Genomic DNA, 15,573 nt, shown 5'->3' with positions numbered 1-15,573 from the left:
GTGGAACAAATCCCGCCCCCAGAACAGGGAGGGTTTTCCACTTAATGCCTTTGGCTCTTTTGCTCGTTTAATATGCCTGCTATATGCTTCTCAGTGATGTTTGTATCATTCAATAGAAGTTATAAGACAGCACCTTTTTTTTTTTTTTTTTTTTTTTTTTTGCAGGGAGTATGGGGACTAGGGATTGAAATCAGGGGCACTTAACCACTGAGCCACATCTCCAGCTCCCACCCCCTTTTTTTTTTTTTTTTTACTTTTATTTTGAGTCTCGCTGAGTTGCTGAGGTTGGCCTCAAACTTGTGATCCTTCTGCCTCAGCCTCCCTAGTCACTGGGATTATAGGTGTGTACTACCATACCTGGTTTCTCCAGATATTTTATTTATATACCACAGAAGGATTTTAAAACATGAATTTGGAGTCTTTGGTATTTGTCAGATTATAAAAACATTGATACCCATATACAACATTTCAAATTTGGAACTATAACAATGATTTGAGAAAATATCTAGTAAACCTAGATTATGTGGGACTGAAGATGCCTTTGTGTGATACAGTATGTATGTATACACATACATTCTTCTCACATGTCCTGTCACCACCTCAAATTTAGCAAGTCTAAAATGAACTTCATTTTTTCTGCAAATGTTGCTGCCTCTTTCATGATCTCTTAGTTTCTGTTCTTGATAGTTACCTGCTTTGTAATCTCAGAGGGTTAATAAACAGAAAGTACTTTTAGTTCGTGTTCTTTGTTTCAGTCCTAATCAGACTTTCTTCATATTCTTAAATTGATTTCTTCTTTGCTATTTTTACTGTCACCATAGTATTTTAGGTCCTTATTAGCCATATCATGTTATTATAATATCCTTTTTGCTAACCCCAACTCCTTCATATGTCTTATATTTAACTCTTTGGTTATATCATTCCTTTCTTAATTAAAAAAAAAAGTTAAATAAGTCCCTAATTTTAAATAGTGATTCAGAAATGTTTGTGCATATAAAGATCAGAGGATTGTTTAAAAATAAGAAAAATGCCACCCCCCCATATGTTAATATTTAGCAGGCCTGGGCCTTTTTATCAAGCATCCCAATTGATTTTGATGGCAGAAGTCCACATAGCTAACTAATACCATTAGCCCTAAGGTAAAATAGGTTATTAGGATTTGAAAATTCGGTACCATGTTCTTCAGGGCTTTTTCTCCACACTACTCATATTAATTAGTATTCTTTTGGTTTAAAGCAACATATGACATTTATGGCTTAATCAAAAATTAATATTTATTCGTTCACACAGCTGAAGAATCCGGGGATAAATCTGACTTCATGAGATACTTTATCTGGGACTCTAATGATATGGCCAAGGCCCCAGTTTCTCTTACTTCTCAGCTAATTCTCTTCAGTTTTTAGACAGACTTTTTCCTTTATATCCTGACATATGAGCTAGCAGCTCCCAGAAGTACATGTTTTAGAAAAAGTTCTCAAAACCCAACATTATAAGCTATTCACTTAACTAGACTTCTGGCCTGGTAGAACTGATTTTGAGTCGTGTGTTCATTGCTGGACCAATGTCTGGTTGAGATGGGATAAATGGATTGGATAAAGCATACCACATTTCATTCCAGACCTCCAGGTGGGTGATTCCTACCCAAACTGTTTACCTGAGAAATTTGGTAGGCTTAGAAGCAACGAACCAGTGACTACTGTCTTCCTCCTTTCTTGACTAATGGGCAAAACGTATTGTTCAAAATATTTGAATTGGAAATTTGTCTCTTCTGTTTTACTTTAGCCTTATTTCTCCATGTCTGAAGAACAACTGACTTAAAACATAGGTCTAGACTTTGAATAATGGTTTTTTACTACTGTTCTCTCTAGAAAACTAATCCAGAATAGAGAGAGTAGAGATTAGTTGTGTCTTTATATATTTATTCAAAAGTTTAATAATCTTTGTCCTCTTTTATCATCTTTCTTAGGTTCAAAACTGGTCAAATCAATGGTGATTTGCTGATATACCACGTCTTGCTGACTTTGAAGCCATATTATGCAAAGCCATATGAAATTGTAGTGGACCTTACCCATACTGGGCCAAGCAATCGCTTTAAAACAGACTTTCTCTCGAAGTGGTTTGTTGTTTTTCCTGGCTTTGCTTATGATAACGTCTCTGCAGTCTATATCTATAACTGCAACTCCTGGGTCAGAGAATACACCAAGTATCATGAGCGGTTGCTGACTGGCCTCAAAGGTAGCAAAAGACTCATTTTCATAGACTGTCCTGGGAAACTGGCTGAACACATAGAGCATGAACAACAAAAACTACCTGCTGCCACATTGGCTTTGGAAGAGGACCTCAAGGTATTCCATAATGCTCTCAAACTAGCTCACAAAGATACCAAAGTTTCTATTAAGGTAAGTTTAATTCTGTGATTGTGATTGATTCATTGCCTTTCTTGCCTAATCAGACTATATCCTGGCCAAATTTCCTCATAGTTGTACATCAGATGTCAAATAAATCCAGATGTAGGAAGACCAAGATTTCTCTCTCTATAGAGGTTCTGCAGAAGACAAGAGAGGTGTAAGTCTAGATTGGGTTGGAGGCAGAAGAGTGCTGTAGGATGGGTAGTTTGCTATCTGTCAATCAAATGGTAGGAATGTGTAGAGAATGGAAATCACCTAGTGGGATTTCTTCTGATTAGTACATAATTTTTGCAGAGCAAAGAGCATGAACCTTCAGGTTTAAATCAGCACATGTGTATAGGATTCTCAACTTTTTTTTTTAAGCCAAATTAATTTTTTTCTAATGTTTTCATTTTCTTTTGAGAGTATTTACCACAATAATTAATGTATTTGAATATATACTGTAGTAATTCCTCCGTAAATGAAAAATATGGTGAATGGGTAGTGGTTGGTTTTTGGAGCCTCTTGGAATCCTTTATAATGGAATTTAATTCTTTTCCACTTTATTGCCTTACCACCACTTTCCAGGTTGGTTCTACTGCTGTTCAAGTAACCTCAGCAGAGAGAACAAAAGTCCTAGGGCAATCAGTCTTTCTAAATGATATCTATTATGCCTCGGAAATTGAAGAAATCTGCCTAGTGGATGAGAACCAGTTCACCTTAACCATTGCAAACCAGGGCACACCTCTCACCTTCATGCACCAGGAGTGCGAAGCCATTGTTCAATCTATCATTCATATCCGGACCCGCTGGGAGCTGTCACAGCCTGACTCCATCCCCCAGCACACCAAGATTCGACCAAAAGATGTCCCTGGAACACTGCTCAATATCGCATTACTTAATTTAGGCAGTTCAGACCCTAGTTTACGGTAAGTTTGTTTAAATATTCACTTCAGCTTTATTCAGGGTTTATTACTTTTAAAATGAGACCACTTAATAAGCCTTTAAGATATCTTCTTTCTTAATGCTGTAAATTGGAAGGTATGCTGTGTTGGTTAACCAGTGTGACCTCATCAATATCTGGGGTATTCACATGAAATGCGGAATTCTGAATAGGGGTGATTCATTCTAAACCAGTTTATTCTCTTTCTCCAGGAAACTTTCCTCTAAAACAGAAAACATAGCAGATTTTTTTTTTAAAGAAATTGTCCCTTTATTAAAAAGTTAACTCCTCAATTAAGTGTCTTCTTCTAAGTTTTTCCTGTATTTAAAAGCATATCACTATTAAGTTTCTTAATTGTCAACTCATATTATCATTGTTTGACAAAGGAAGTCCCAATGTTCAGTAACTCAAAGAAAAACATTATTGCATACTTTCTGCCTATGTCATTTTAGTAGGATTCTTACATGGCATCTAAGCACAGTATGATGGATTCTGTTCAGGCTTGTTAATTTGAATGTGGAAGAAGTATGGCCTGTGTAGTCAGTAGATTTTGGTTTGAATGTAGATCTGCTACTTTCTAGCTGTGTATGATTTGAGGCAAGGTATTAAGGTTCTCTGAGCTCTAATTTTCCTCACCTGTAAAATAGAGGTAGCAGTGCCTTTCTTAAGTATCCACAGAAGTTGAATAACTAGTATGTGTGGTAATATAGTATGACACCTAGCAAATAGTTTATCCTTAGAAAATAGTATTTTTCTCCTCCCTGTCTTTTTCCTCCCTGCCAAGGTTTCTGTGTACCCCTTCTTTTTTATCTTCCCTTTCCTTTCTTAGCATAATTTATTGTCTCAAGTACCACGGCACTGTCAGGATTTTTACAGATGGAAGTTGAAAAAAATCCTGAAAGTATGAAATCCAAAATGCTCCCAAATCTGAATCTTTTTGAATGCCATGTCCCTCACTCATAACATTTCATATTTCAGAGCATTTTAGATTTCAACTTTTCTAATTTGAGATGTTCACCTGGTAAAGTCCGTGCAAATATTCCAAAATCCAGAAAATTGAAATCTGAAAACACTCTGGTCCTAAGCATCTTGTTTTTGTTTTGTTTGTTCAGATTAGTTATACATGACAGTAGAATGTGTTTTGACACATCATACATAAATGGAGTATAACTTCTCATTCTTCTGGTTGTACATGATGTAGAGTTACGCCAATTGTGTAATCATATATGCACATAGGGTAATAATGTCCCGTTCATTCTACTATCCTTCTTACCCCCATACTCGCTTCCTTCCCTTCACTCCCCTTTGTCTAATTCCAAGTACCTCTATTCTTCCCTACCTGTGTCCCCCTTCCTAAGCAATTTGAATAGGGATACTAAAACTATAAATCCTTAGCTCCCAGAAACTCTTCCCCCAAATTATAGCACAACCCACGTTTTATAATAGCCGTTTGGGATTCCAGATTCTCCTTTATTTAAGAGGGGAGGAAAAAACCTTGTATATAATTTCTTTGACTAGATGGGCCTCATAGGGTCCATGAACTCCCAGAAATCACACAAAATTTTATGTATGCCTAACTTCATTATCTCAGAGGGGTCTCTGCCACCTACCTCCAGATTGAGGAAGCCCAATTTTTTATAGCTTTTAAACAATAAAAACTAGTATCAAAATAGTATAACTTAGAAACCTTTGAAGTTAGTAAAAGATACATAAACTTAGAAATAATAACATTAATGTTTTCAATTTTAGGAAAATGAAACTATAAATCTGTCATTAATTTCTAATTCAAAATTATTTATTGAAGAATACTGACAATCTTCTAACAATTACTAGCTTGCATGAACATGTACTCTTTTCTAGTGAAATAGAGCAAGTTGACAGCTTTTGCTTTTTGCTGAAGACTGTCATCCCAGAAAACAAGCTGTTTAGGCAAACTTAAATTTCCATGACTTTTTTTCCTCTGTATGGTTGTTGCATAAATATATCAGCATGATAAAAATTCAGAGGTAAGGAAAACCTAAAATTTCCTTTGCTGAATGAAGGAGAAAAATTCGAATTTTAAAATCGAATGAGTTTTGTAAGCTGTCTCCTAAATTGGCTCAAATTTATTTTCAGACATTTTTAAGTGTATTTTTTGTTCTAATAGAGCATGAATATTATAGTTTTTCAGGTGCAGTGGCTGTGTATGATGGAAGAGGTCATAGAAATGCTAATGGGGGGATTTATAGTTAATTTTGGTTTTGACCTCCAGTTGTGGTGTCACTTGTGTGAAGCCCATAAAAAAATTCAGCAGATACTGAATTTAAAATTTCTGACATTCTCATTTGATGAGGTTCACCTCATTTCTCTTCTTACGATTCCTGTTTTTACTGGATCTAGCAGAAGAGAGAAAACCACAATTTGTGTTTTGACTTCCCTAAAAACATAATGTATCTTCTGACTTTTTTCTTATTGATCCTTTTTAGGACCATAAACCTGTAATGTTTTATGTCCCAGTAAAATGTCTTCTAAGAAGGCAAAAACCCACTGTCTTAGAAACCTCACAGTGCTCTTCTGGTTATGTCATAAATCTCTTAAAAAAAAAAAAATCCCTAAATGATCAAGGGATATTTGGGTTCACCATAATTTCTTATCTCTAATTGATCATAAAATTTTAAAAATAATTGATCATGCTTCGTAATAGAATCAGAAGTTGTATATTCGAAAAATTTGTGGAATTATAAGGAAAAATAAGTTTTAAAACAACTTCATTTGTGTTTTCTCCTAGGTCAGCTGCCTATAATCTTCTGTGTGCCTTAACTTGTACCTTTAATTTAAAAATCGAGGGACAGTTACTAGAGACATCAGGTTTATGTATCCCTGCCAACAACACCCTCTTTATTGTCTCTATTAGTAAGACACTGGCAGCCAATGAGCCACACCTCACGTTAGAATTTTTGGAAGAGTGTATTTCTGGATTTAGCAAATCTAGTAAGTAATTATAATTTTCTTTAATACTAACAATAATTATTTAAAAATTCAGAGAATCCCCTTTTGTTTCAGAATTTACCAGTGAATTATATTTTACTCTTTTAACCTTTTCTAAATTTTTATCTATGGTACTCTGTAACTGAAAGAACTTTGAAGAAAACTCCTGATAGGACACATTAAGAAATCCACCAAGCCACTAGGCATGGTGGCACATGCCTATAATCCCAGCAGCTGAGGCAGAGGATGCAAGTTCAAAGCCAGCCTCAGCAAAAGCAAGGCACTAAGCAACTCATTGAGACCCTAAATAAAACACAAAATAGATCTAGGGATGTGGCTTAGTGGTTGAGTGTCCCGTTCAATCCCTGGGACAACCCCCCACCAAAAAAAAAAAAAGAAAGAAAGAAAAGAAATCCACCAAGGCTGGTATAGTGGCTCTAGCTGGTAACCCCAGAGATTTGGGAAGCTAAAACAGAAGGATCAAAGTTCAAGGCAAGTGTGGGCAATTTAGTGAGACCCTGTCTCAAAATTTAAAAAATAAAAAGGTCTGGGGATATGGCTCAGTGGTGAAGCACCCCTGGGTTAAATCCCTAGTACCACAAAAGAAAAAAAAAGGAGAAAAAAAGAAATCCATCAAAATTCTGACAGTATAAATGAGGTGGTGAGATTTTTGGTATCTTAACATGTCTCTGGGCCTCTTAAAAGTATTTTCTTCATTGTTTTAATTTGATGAGCTTTGACATTTTTTTTCTTAGCAGATAATTCCACATGAATAAAATATCCATGTGTCTCCTTTTTTAGAAAAAAAAATGTGATTTTATGGACATGTATGGTTCATGGAGAACGCAGTGACACAGGTCCAGAGTTAGTCCTGGTGTTGCTTTAATAAGTGTCATGAATTTGACATCCATTTCTTTTGTCTGTCCATCTTCATAACCCATAAATGTTGACCTTTCCCAGCTTAGTTCCTGACATTTTCTTCCCATTTATTTATTTATTTATTTAGCCTGGGAAATTTACCGCTAAGACACACCCTCACCCCTTTTTTTAGTTTGAAATGAGGTCTCACTGAGTTGCTTAAGACTTACTAAATTGCTGAGGCCGGCCTTGAACTTGTGATCCTCCTTTTTCAGCCTCCTTCACAAGTCGATGGAATTACAAGCATATGTGACCATGCCGAACTTCTTCCCTTTCTCTTTTCCTCATGATACATACAACTTTTCTTTTTTCTGTGTTTAAACACATTTCTTGACTTTATTAGGTAATTGAAAACTTTAACAATTTAATCAAGGCTAGATCACTATGTATGTTTTTTCAAGCAAGAAATGTAGGAGTAACCCTGATAAGAAAATGTATAATATTAACTAAACAGAAAAAGTATAAAGGTTTATTGATTAATATTAATATAAGAAAATATTTGAGTGAATGTACAGGCATAATGTATTCCTGTATGAACAGTTCTTCCTAGATGATTACAAATTTATTGTAGTCCCATGAAATTTGAGGAGTGAGAATGGAAATTAAACTGTAAATGATCTTAAATTCTACTTGAAGGTTTAAGAATGCTATTTATGAGGCTGAGACAGGAAGATCACAAGTTTGAGGCCAGTCTGGGCAACTTAGCAAGATCCACTCTCAAAAAAAAAAAAAAAAAATGTTAAAGGGCTGGGGGACGTACCTCACTAGTAGAGTGCCTCTGGGTCCAATCTCCAGTATCATTAAAAAAAAAAAAAAAGTATAAAAAAAATCCCTAAGAAAACATTGGGAAGAAAGACTTGATATTACAGATATCTGAACATATTATAGTGGTATAGTAATTAAAACATGAGTGTTCAAGAATCAGCACTCAGATCAGTTTTAAGAAAAGATAATAAAGAAGCAACATAAACTAGGGGGGAAAGATTAAATTGTTTAAGAAATGAGATTGAGAAATGAGTTAAGTTGGGTCTTCTTCCATACCACAAGATGTCAAAATAAGTTCTATCTGTATTTAAGGGTTGAATATGAAAACTAGAACCATTAAAAAATGAAGAGGAAGAAGTTAATATTGAATTACTTTTTAGATGAATAAAGAACATAGGAAACAAGATGATGGAAACAAATAATGAACAAATTCAACTTCATGAAGCTTCAAAACATTTTTTTAAGTGATGATAAATATAAACCTAGAAGGGTAAATGCTAGAAAAGATTAACATTAATCATGAAGAGATTTTTATAAATAAGAAAAATGAATCAACAGTAACATACAAATCATGCTAAAGAAGAATGTTTATGTTGAGTTTATTAATAAAAGCAAAAAATGTCAATTGAAAGAATAGTGAGATAACATATTTAGCTATCATATTAGAACATATTTTTAAATTCAGTACTGATGCTCTGTAGAATATTGAACAGGGGCAGTTTTTCTAGAAAGTTTGGAAGTGATTATCAAGACCCTTAAGAGTATTCAATCCTTTTGGTCTCATAATTCCACTTTTTAAAATTTGTCCTAAGGAATTAATGTTGTTTGTCATAGATTATTTTTTAATTTATTTAGATTTTTCAACTAAAATATATCTTGTCATTAGTAAAGTGCCCAGATCTTAAGTGGAGAATTTGATGAATTTTTACATCACAGTACATCACAAAAGTAGCTTCTAGATCCAGAACGTTTCCAACATCCAGAGGATCCTTTCTCACTTAATATTGCCCCTTTACCAAAAGCAAACACTGTTGTAACTTCTATTGCCATAGATTTATTTTGACTACTTTTGAACTTCATATGATATTCCTTAAAGTAAGAAAAAAAGGGGCATAGTCAAACTACAGGGAACTAATTACCTTGTTGGATCTTATGACGGAATAATATGAAGCCATTAAAAATTTTTGAGGTGGGGCTGGGATTTTTGCTCAGTAGTAGAGTACTTGCCTAGCATGTGTGAGGCCCTGGCTTCAATCCTCAGACCACATAAAGATAAACAAATAAAACAAAGGTATTGTGTATATCAACAACTAAAAAAATATATTAAAAGAATTTTTTTTGAGGGGTCAGACATGGTGACATATGCCTATAATCCCAGCTTCGTGGGAGGCTGAGGTAGAAGGATCACACGTTTGAAGTAAGCCTGGGTAATTTAGCAAGATCCTGTCTCAAAATAAAATAGAAAGGCTGAGATATAACTCAGCGGTATAGCAATACCTAGCATTTATGATGCCCTGGGTGTAATATCCAGTAACACACACACACACACAAGTTTTTGTTACAGAGTTTCACTTTGGAAAGATGGAAACATTCTAGAGATAGCTAGTGGTAATCATTGCACAACCATGTGAATATACTTAATATATTTTTAAGTATACTTAAAAGTGGTTAAAGTGTTAAATTTTATATTGTGTATATTTTATCACAATTTATAAAATTCTCTTTGAGACTTTTAAGTGTACAGAGGATTTTGTATCTTAGTCTATTTTTTTTCCCCAAAAAACAAATTGAAAAATGGTTTTGGAGAATTTTTAATGATGAGTAAATCTCAGTAAAATGTATAATGAGAAAGTATTTAGGGTATACTGTATATAGAGCATGATCCTAACTTTTGGGGGGGTTATATATGTGTACACTGTCATAAGCATATATTATTTCTACAAATATTTGAAACCATGTGGAAAGATGAGGTAATGTGTTAATATATTAACACCGGTTTCACTTTTTAGTGACATTCTCCTTCTGCCGAACTTTCTATAATTCTCTACATGTCCCTTTTCCAGTGAGAATAAAACTTAAAATATTTTTAAGCTAGATGAGAAATTATTAAAATGGAGAAAATAAGATAATTTTTTAAAACTTGCCTTACCAGCTTTTAAGATTGAATTCTTCAAGGTTTATTCACTTTCTTCACCTCTTATCCTCAAAAATATATTTTCCACCAGGTGCAGTAGCACATGCCTATAATCTCAGTGACAAGTGAGACCTGGTCTCAAAATTAAAAAAAATAATAATAATAAAAGGGACTAGGGATGTAGCTCAGTAATAAAGTGCCCCTGGGTTCAATTCCCAGATAGAATCTATAGATAGATAATGATTTGCCAAATCTCTTTTCTCTGATTCTAGGTAATGATCTTTAATTCTTACCTCCCCTCTCATTCCTTCATATTAAAATAATTGTTGTAATTTTCATTGATCATCTATGATAATAGTATATGTTTTTCTAGGTATTGAATTGAAACACCTTTGTTTGGAATATATGACCCCATGGCTGTCAAATCTAGTCCGTTTCTGCAAGCATAACGATGATGCCAAACGACAAAGAGTTACTGCTATTCTTGATAAGCTAATAACTATGACCATAAATGAGAAACAGATGTATCCATCTATTCAAGCAAAAATATGGGGGAGCCTTGGACAGGTATTGAATTTACTCAAATATTTATCTAGTATCTCCTATGTGCACCTATTTTTTTGGTGCCTACTTTGTACAAAGCTGCATGCTGGACACTAGGGTTTAGCTGTAGAAAATATAATTGCCTCCTTCAAAAGCATGCAGATGCCCACCCAATTCTTAATCTAGTTTGAAATTGTAAATGTCTAATGAATGTTTCAGAACCAGAAAAACACTAGTTACTCTAGCACTCTTCTCCAGGACATAACTATATAGAGTTTAACTATAGAAATATGACATCATATGCTTTAAAATGTATTCTCATTCTTGCATACCATCAATGTCAGTATTTCTTATTAATGTCATTAGGGACATCAGCTTTCATTTATAGTTTTAGCATAATAATTCTACTATTAAAATAAAGGATCTAATGTAACTTTTTTAATCTGACAAGAATTATGTATGTTATTTCTTCAAAGTAATCACTTAAGGAAGCAGTACACTTGTTTGAACATTGCTGTGAATTCTTTAAGTAATTTTATAGCACTAGAAAATTTCTCAGTACTTGACATCATTTCCTATATTTTAAAATAATTAAGTTGGCTGGGGATGTAGCTCAGTGGTTGATTGCTTGTCTAATATTCAAGGTCCTGGGTTCAATCCCCAGTACCAATAATAATAATGATGATGACGACGACGATGATGATGATGATGTTGTTGGTTACACATATTGTCAAGGAAGAGCAGAGATACTTTACAAGTGAATGAAACTAGTACTGTATACATTATTAAATTTTGAATATTTATCTTTTACTCTCTGAAGGAACCAAGTGAATATCCTCATCCTTTCCTGACAGGACTCTAATAAATTTCTAGTATTTTAGAGGCCTTGGATAAAATAGTTTTTATGTTGATTGGGCTGTTCTTTGAATATTTTTAAATTAAAAGTTCACAATGTGGTTGAAAACAAGTTTATTTTCCCTCTTCCATTAGATTACAGATCTGCTTGATGTTGTACTGGACAGTTTCATCAAAACCAGTGCAACAGGTGGCTTGGGATCAATAAAAGCTGAAGTGATGGCAGATACTGCTGTAGCTTTAGCTTCTGGAAATGTGAAATTGGTTTCAAGCAAGGTAATCACTTTTCCTTTGCCCTCTGGATCGTGGCATTATATATCTGTTTTTTACTATCCGGAGGGCTTTTGTTTTGTTATATTAAAGTTAAACTAAAATTTTTAATAGAACTTTTAGTCCCATGTTTCTTAAAATTCTGCTTTTTTACAGGTCATTGGAAGGATGTGCAAAATAATTGACAAGACATGCTTATCTCCAACTCCTACTTTAGAACAACATCTTATGTGGGATGATATTGCTATTTTAGCCCGCTACATGCTGATGCTGTCCTTCAACAATTCCCTTGATGTGGCAGCTCATCTCCCTTACCTCTTCCATGTTGTTACTTTCTTAGTAGCCACAGGTCCATTGTCCCTCAGAGCCTCCACACATGGATTGGTTATTAATATCATTCACTCTCTGTGTACTTGTTCACAGCTTCATTTTAGTGGTAAGTTCTAGGAAGGTAATTTGTGTTCAACCTATTCCTTTCTCCACTTTACTTCACCTAGTTGGTACAGATTTCTTATTATTTATGACAGTGTCTTAACACCAAGGTGCTAATTTAAGCCTGCAGTAATGACTTGAAATTTTATCAAAAAGAAAAATAATTTACTTCCATTCTATATCAAGTTATAATAAGGATTTTCTGTGCAAATTTGTCATGTAGACTCTTATAGTTATCACATAAGCTATAAATACTCAATGTTAAGTAGATTGTGTTACATTATTAGTACTAATTAGTGATTAAATGGAGATCTTCAATTCAGCTAGGCACATTGTTAAATGCCTGTAATCCTAGCAACTTGGGAAATTGAGGCAGGAAGATTCCAAGTTCAAGGCCAGCCTCAGCAACTTAGCAAGGCCCTAAGCAACTTAACAACAACCTGTCTCAAAATAAAAAATTAAAAGACTGGGGATGTTGCTCAGTGGAAAAGCACCTCTGGGTTCAGTCCCTCACTCAATACAAATATATAGATAGATAAATAGAGAGATAGATATTTTATATAAATGTATCTATATAATATATATACCAATACAATATATATATATATATGAAATATATATATGTATATATATCTTCAAAGTTTTTACTTGTTCCTTTTTTCTTTTACAGAAGAGACCAAGCAAGTTTTGAGACTCAGTCTAACAGAGTTCTCATTACCCAAATTTTACTTGCTGTTTGGCATTAGTAAAGTTAAGTCAGCTGCTGTCATTGCCTTCCGTTCCAGTTACCGAGACAGGTCGTTCTCTCCGGGCTCCTATGAGAGGGAGACTTTTGCTTTGACATCCTTGGAAACAGTCACAGAAGCTTTATTGGAGATCATGGAGGTATTTAAGGCAAAATGATAAGACACTAAGTTAAAATCATTTTTAAAAATCTAACATTGTACAGAAGAAATACTGATATATTCTGCTGTTTTGCACTTAATACTTGAATAAAAACACCTCCATGGAATTTGTTATTTATTGGTAACATAAAGGTCATTTATTTAATGACATGTTTATTTATTTATTGAAATGTTTCTAAAAATATTTGCATATACATATAAGGGTATATTTTTCTTTTTTAGGCATGTATGAGAGATATCCCAGCATGCAAGTGGCTGGATCAGTGGACAGAACTAGCTCAAAGGTAGGTCCCAAATTCAATATAAATTGTAAAAGTATGTGAGTTGTTGAAAAGATGGCTATTACCACATAGTCAATGTCTTATTATTTAGTGTATTTGGGTTGAACATAAAGGTTTTTATAAACTTTTTTGATCTTTTAATTGCAGATTTGCATTCCAGTATAATCCATCCTTGCAACCGAGAGCTCTTGTAGTCTTTGGCTGTATTAGCAAACGAGTCTCTCATGGGCAGATAAAGCAGATTATCCGTATTCTTAGCAAGGTACTTCTTCCCTTCTCTCAAATATTTGTGGTTCCCAAATTGTAAAGCATATCTTCCATTATTTTTTTTCTTCCATTATTTTTAAATTTAATAAAAACTTAATTATGTTGCTTAAAACATTTAAAAGATGAATTTTATCTTCTTTATTGTAATTCTTGGAAGTGAAGAAATCTTCTCTTTTAAAGAAGCTATATCTTCAGGAGACAATAAGTAACTTGCTTCTTTTTTTAAGCATGAACCCTTAATATTTTATCAGATTTATGAAGTTTACTATTTGGTAAGACTTACAAAAATTGTGTAACTTGTAATTACTATAATATTGCCTGTCTTATTAGAATATGTTATAGAAATGCTTTAAAAAACAAGAAATAATGTATATCAAACTAGCTACTAAGATCACCATTGTGTTAGAAAAAATTCTCATACTTGTTGAATAAGTAAATATTCCTAACTGTTTTCTGAGATTCAGTTTAGGAGTTTGTTTTATTTCAATCAAAGTAAAATAAAGAATTCTGTTTTCCTAAAAGGCACTTGAGAGTTGCTTAAAAGGACCTGATACTTACAACAGTCAAGTTCTGATAGAAGCTACAGTAATAGCACTAACCAAATTACAGCCACTTCTTAATAAGGTAATTATTGTATAGCACATTAAGTTTTTTCATTTTGGGTGTCAGTATTACATGTTGTTTACTTGTAAGGAGTTCAGAAATTAAGATGGATTAAGGGAAGGTCATAAAGAAGGTCATAGTTAAGGTGGAACATCTTGTCACAAAGTGTAGTTGTTTGAAGTTGTTACATTAAAGGAAAAATAAGTATGGAAAATGCATTCTCAAGTACTTGTAATTTTATATCTCATCAATCCTAAAGGACCTATTCTTAATTCTTTCATCTAATAATTATTGCGTATCTACTGTGTGCCAGGTTCTGTCATAGATGCTAGAGATATACGTAGTGCCAATCAAGCCAATAAAAAAATGCCTGCCCTCATGGAGCTTGTATTCTAGGGTGAGTTTAGAGGGTCATGGAGTGGATAGATAATAAACAAAGTAAGTAAAATACTTAGTGTTAGTAAGTAGAAAATATAAAGCCAAGAGAAGTATATCTGATCATCAAAAGAGTTTGGTACTAGACTGGGAGTAGAGCTCAATGACTGAGCACTTACCTAGTATTTATAAGGTCCTGGGTTTGATCCTCACCACTGTGATTTAAAAAAGAGAGTTTAGGTGTTTTATGAAGGTAAAATTTTAAAGGAATAAAATGATACAGTTACTAATTTAGGATTGTCTGAGCTCATCTCAGCTTTGTGACCTCTGGCAGGTGATTTACATGTCTGGGCATTTTGTTTCCATATAGATAAAATGAGTAAACTAGACTAGATAATGGCATGTTATTACCTTCCAACTCTACAGTCATATAATTCTTTGAATTGAATTCCAAGGCATGCGGGTCTAGGAAGTGATTACAGAAAAATAAATACCTATTGTATCCCTGGTAGAGCTAGATGTTTTACAGATGTCTTTTTTTGTTTGTTTGTTTTTTTAAGTTGTTGATGGGCCTTCATTATTTATTTATTTATATGTGGTGCTAAGGATCGAACCCAGGGCTTCACACATGCTAGGCAAGCGCTCTAACACTGAGCCACAACCCCAACTCCTACAGATATCTTAATCTTAAATGATACAAAATGATTTTCTTATCCTCATTCATGTAAGTAAAAATGAGACTCAGAAGGCCTAAGACTGGAACCATGATTCTAATCCAAAGCTGTCTGATTTTAAGTCCATGTAGTTCCCCATAAAACACAGTGCTAAATAAGAATTACCAATAATATGTATTTTTAACTCAGAGAAGCAAGAGATTAATATTCTAGTAAGAGTGACATGAGTTCAAAATTAGAGATAGATAGGATTT

At 33.8% G+C, this 15,573-nt stretch overlaps 1 protein-coding gene across 6 annotated transcripts in view; it reads left to right on the top strand.

Moving 5' to 3' along the window:
* Positions 1-15,573, top strand: part of Nf1 (neurofibromin 1) — a 252,882-nt gene that overhangs the window by 205,416 nt on the left and 31,893 nt on the right. For all 6 annotated transcript variants that reach the window (XM_058572512.1, XM_046423998.2, XM_046423996.2 and 3 more), the window contains 10 exons: positions 1,967-2,399; positions 2,976-3,316; positions 6,098-6,300; positions 10,488-10,681; positions 11,648-11,788; positions 11,939-12,218; positions 12,885-13,099; positions 13,342-13,403; positions 13,548-13,662; positions 14,190-14,291. In XM_058572512.1, the coding sequence (XP_058428495.1) occupies positions 1,967-2,399; positions 2,976-3,316; positions 6,098-6,300; positions 10,488-10,681; positions 11,648-11,788; positions 11,939-12,218; positions 12,885-13,099; positions 13,342-13,403; positions 13,548-13,662; positions 14,190-14,291 (2,086 nt within the window). The remainder of the gene's footprint in view (positions 1-1,966; positions 2,400-2,975; positions 3,317-6,097; positions 6,301-10,487; positions 10,682-11,647; positions 11,789-11,938; positions 12,219-12,884; positions 13,100-13,341; positions 13,404-13,547; positions 13,663-14,189; positions 14,292-15,573) is intronic.

Source organism: Marmota monax, unplaced genomic scaffold (assembly GCF_021218885.2).
Source record: "Marmota monax isolate L192 unplaced genomic scaffold, Marmota_monax_Labrador192_F-V1.1 WCK01_AAM20220418_F8-fsc00296, whole genome shotgun sequence".
In the NCBI taxonomy this organism is placed as follows: domain Eukaryota; kingdom Metazoa; phylum Chordata; class Mammalia; order Rodentia; family Sciuridae; genus Marmota; species Marmota monax.
The sequence above is the reverse complement of the archived record's forward strand: the minus strand, read 5'-3'. Positions and strand labels throughout refer to the sequence as shown.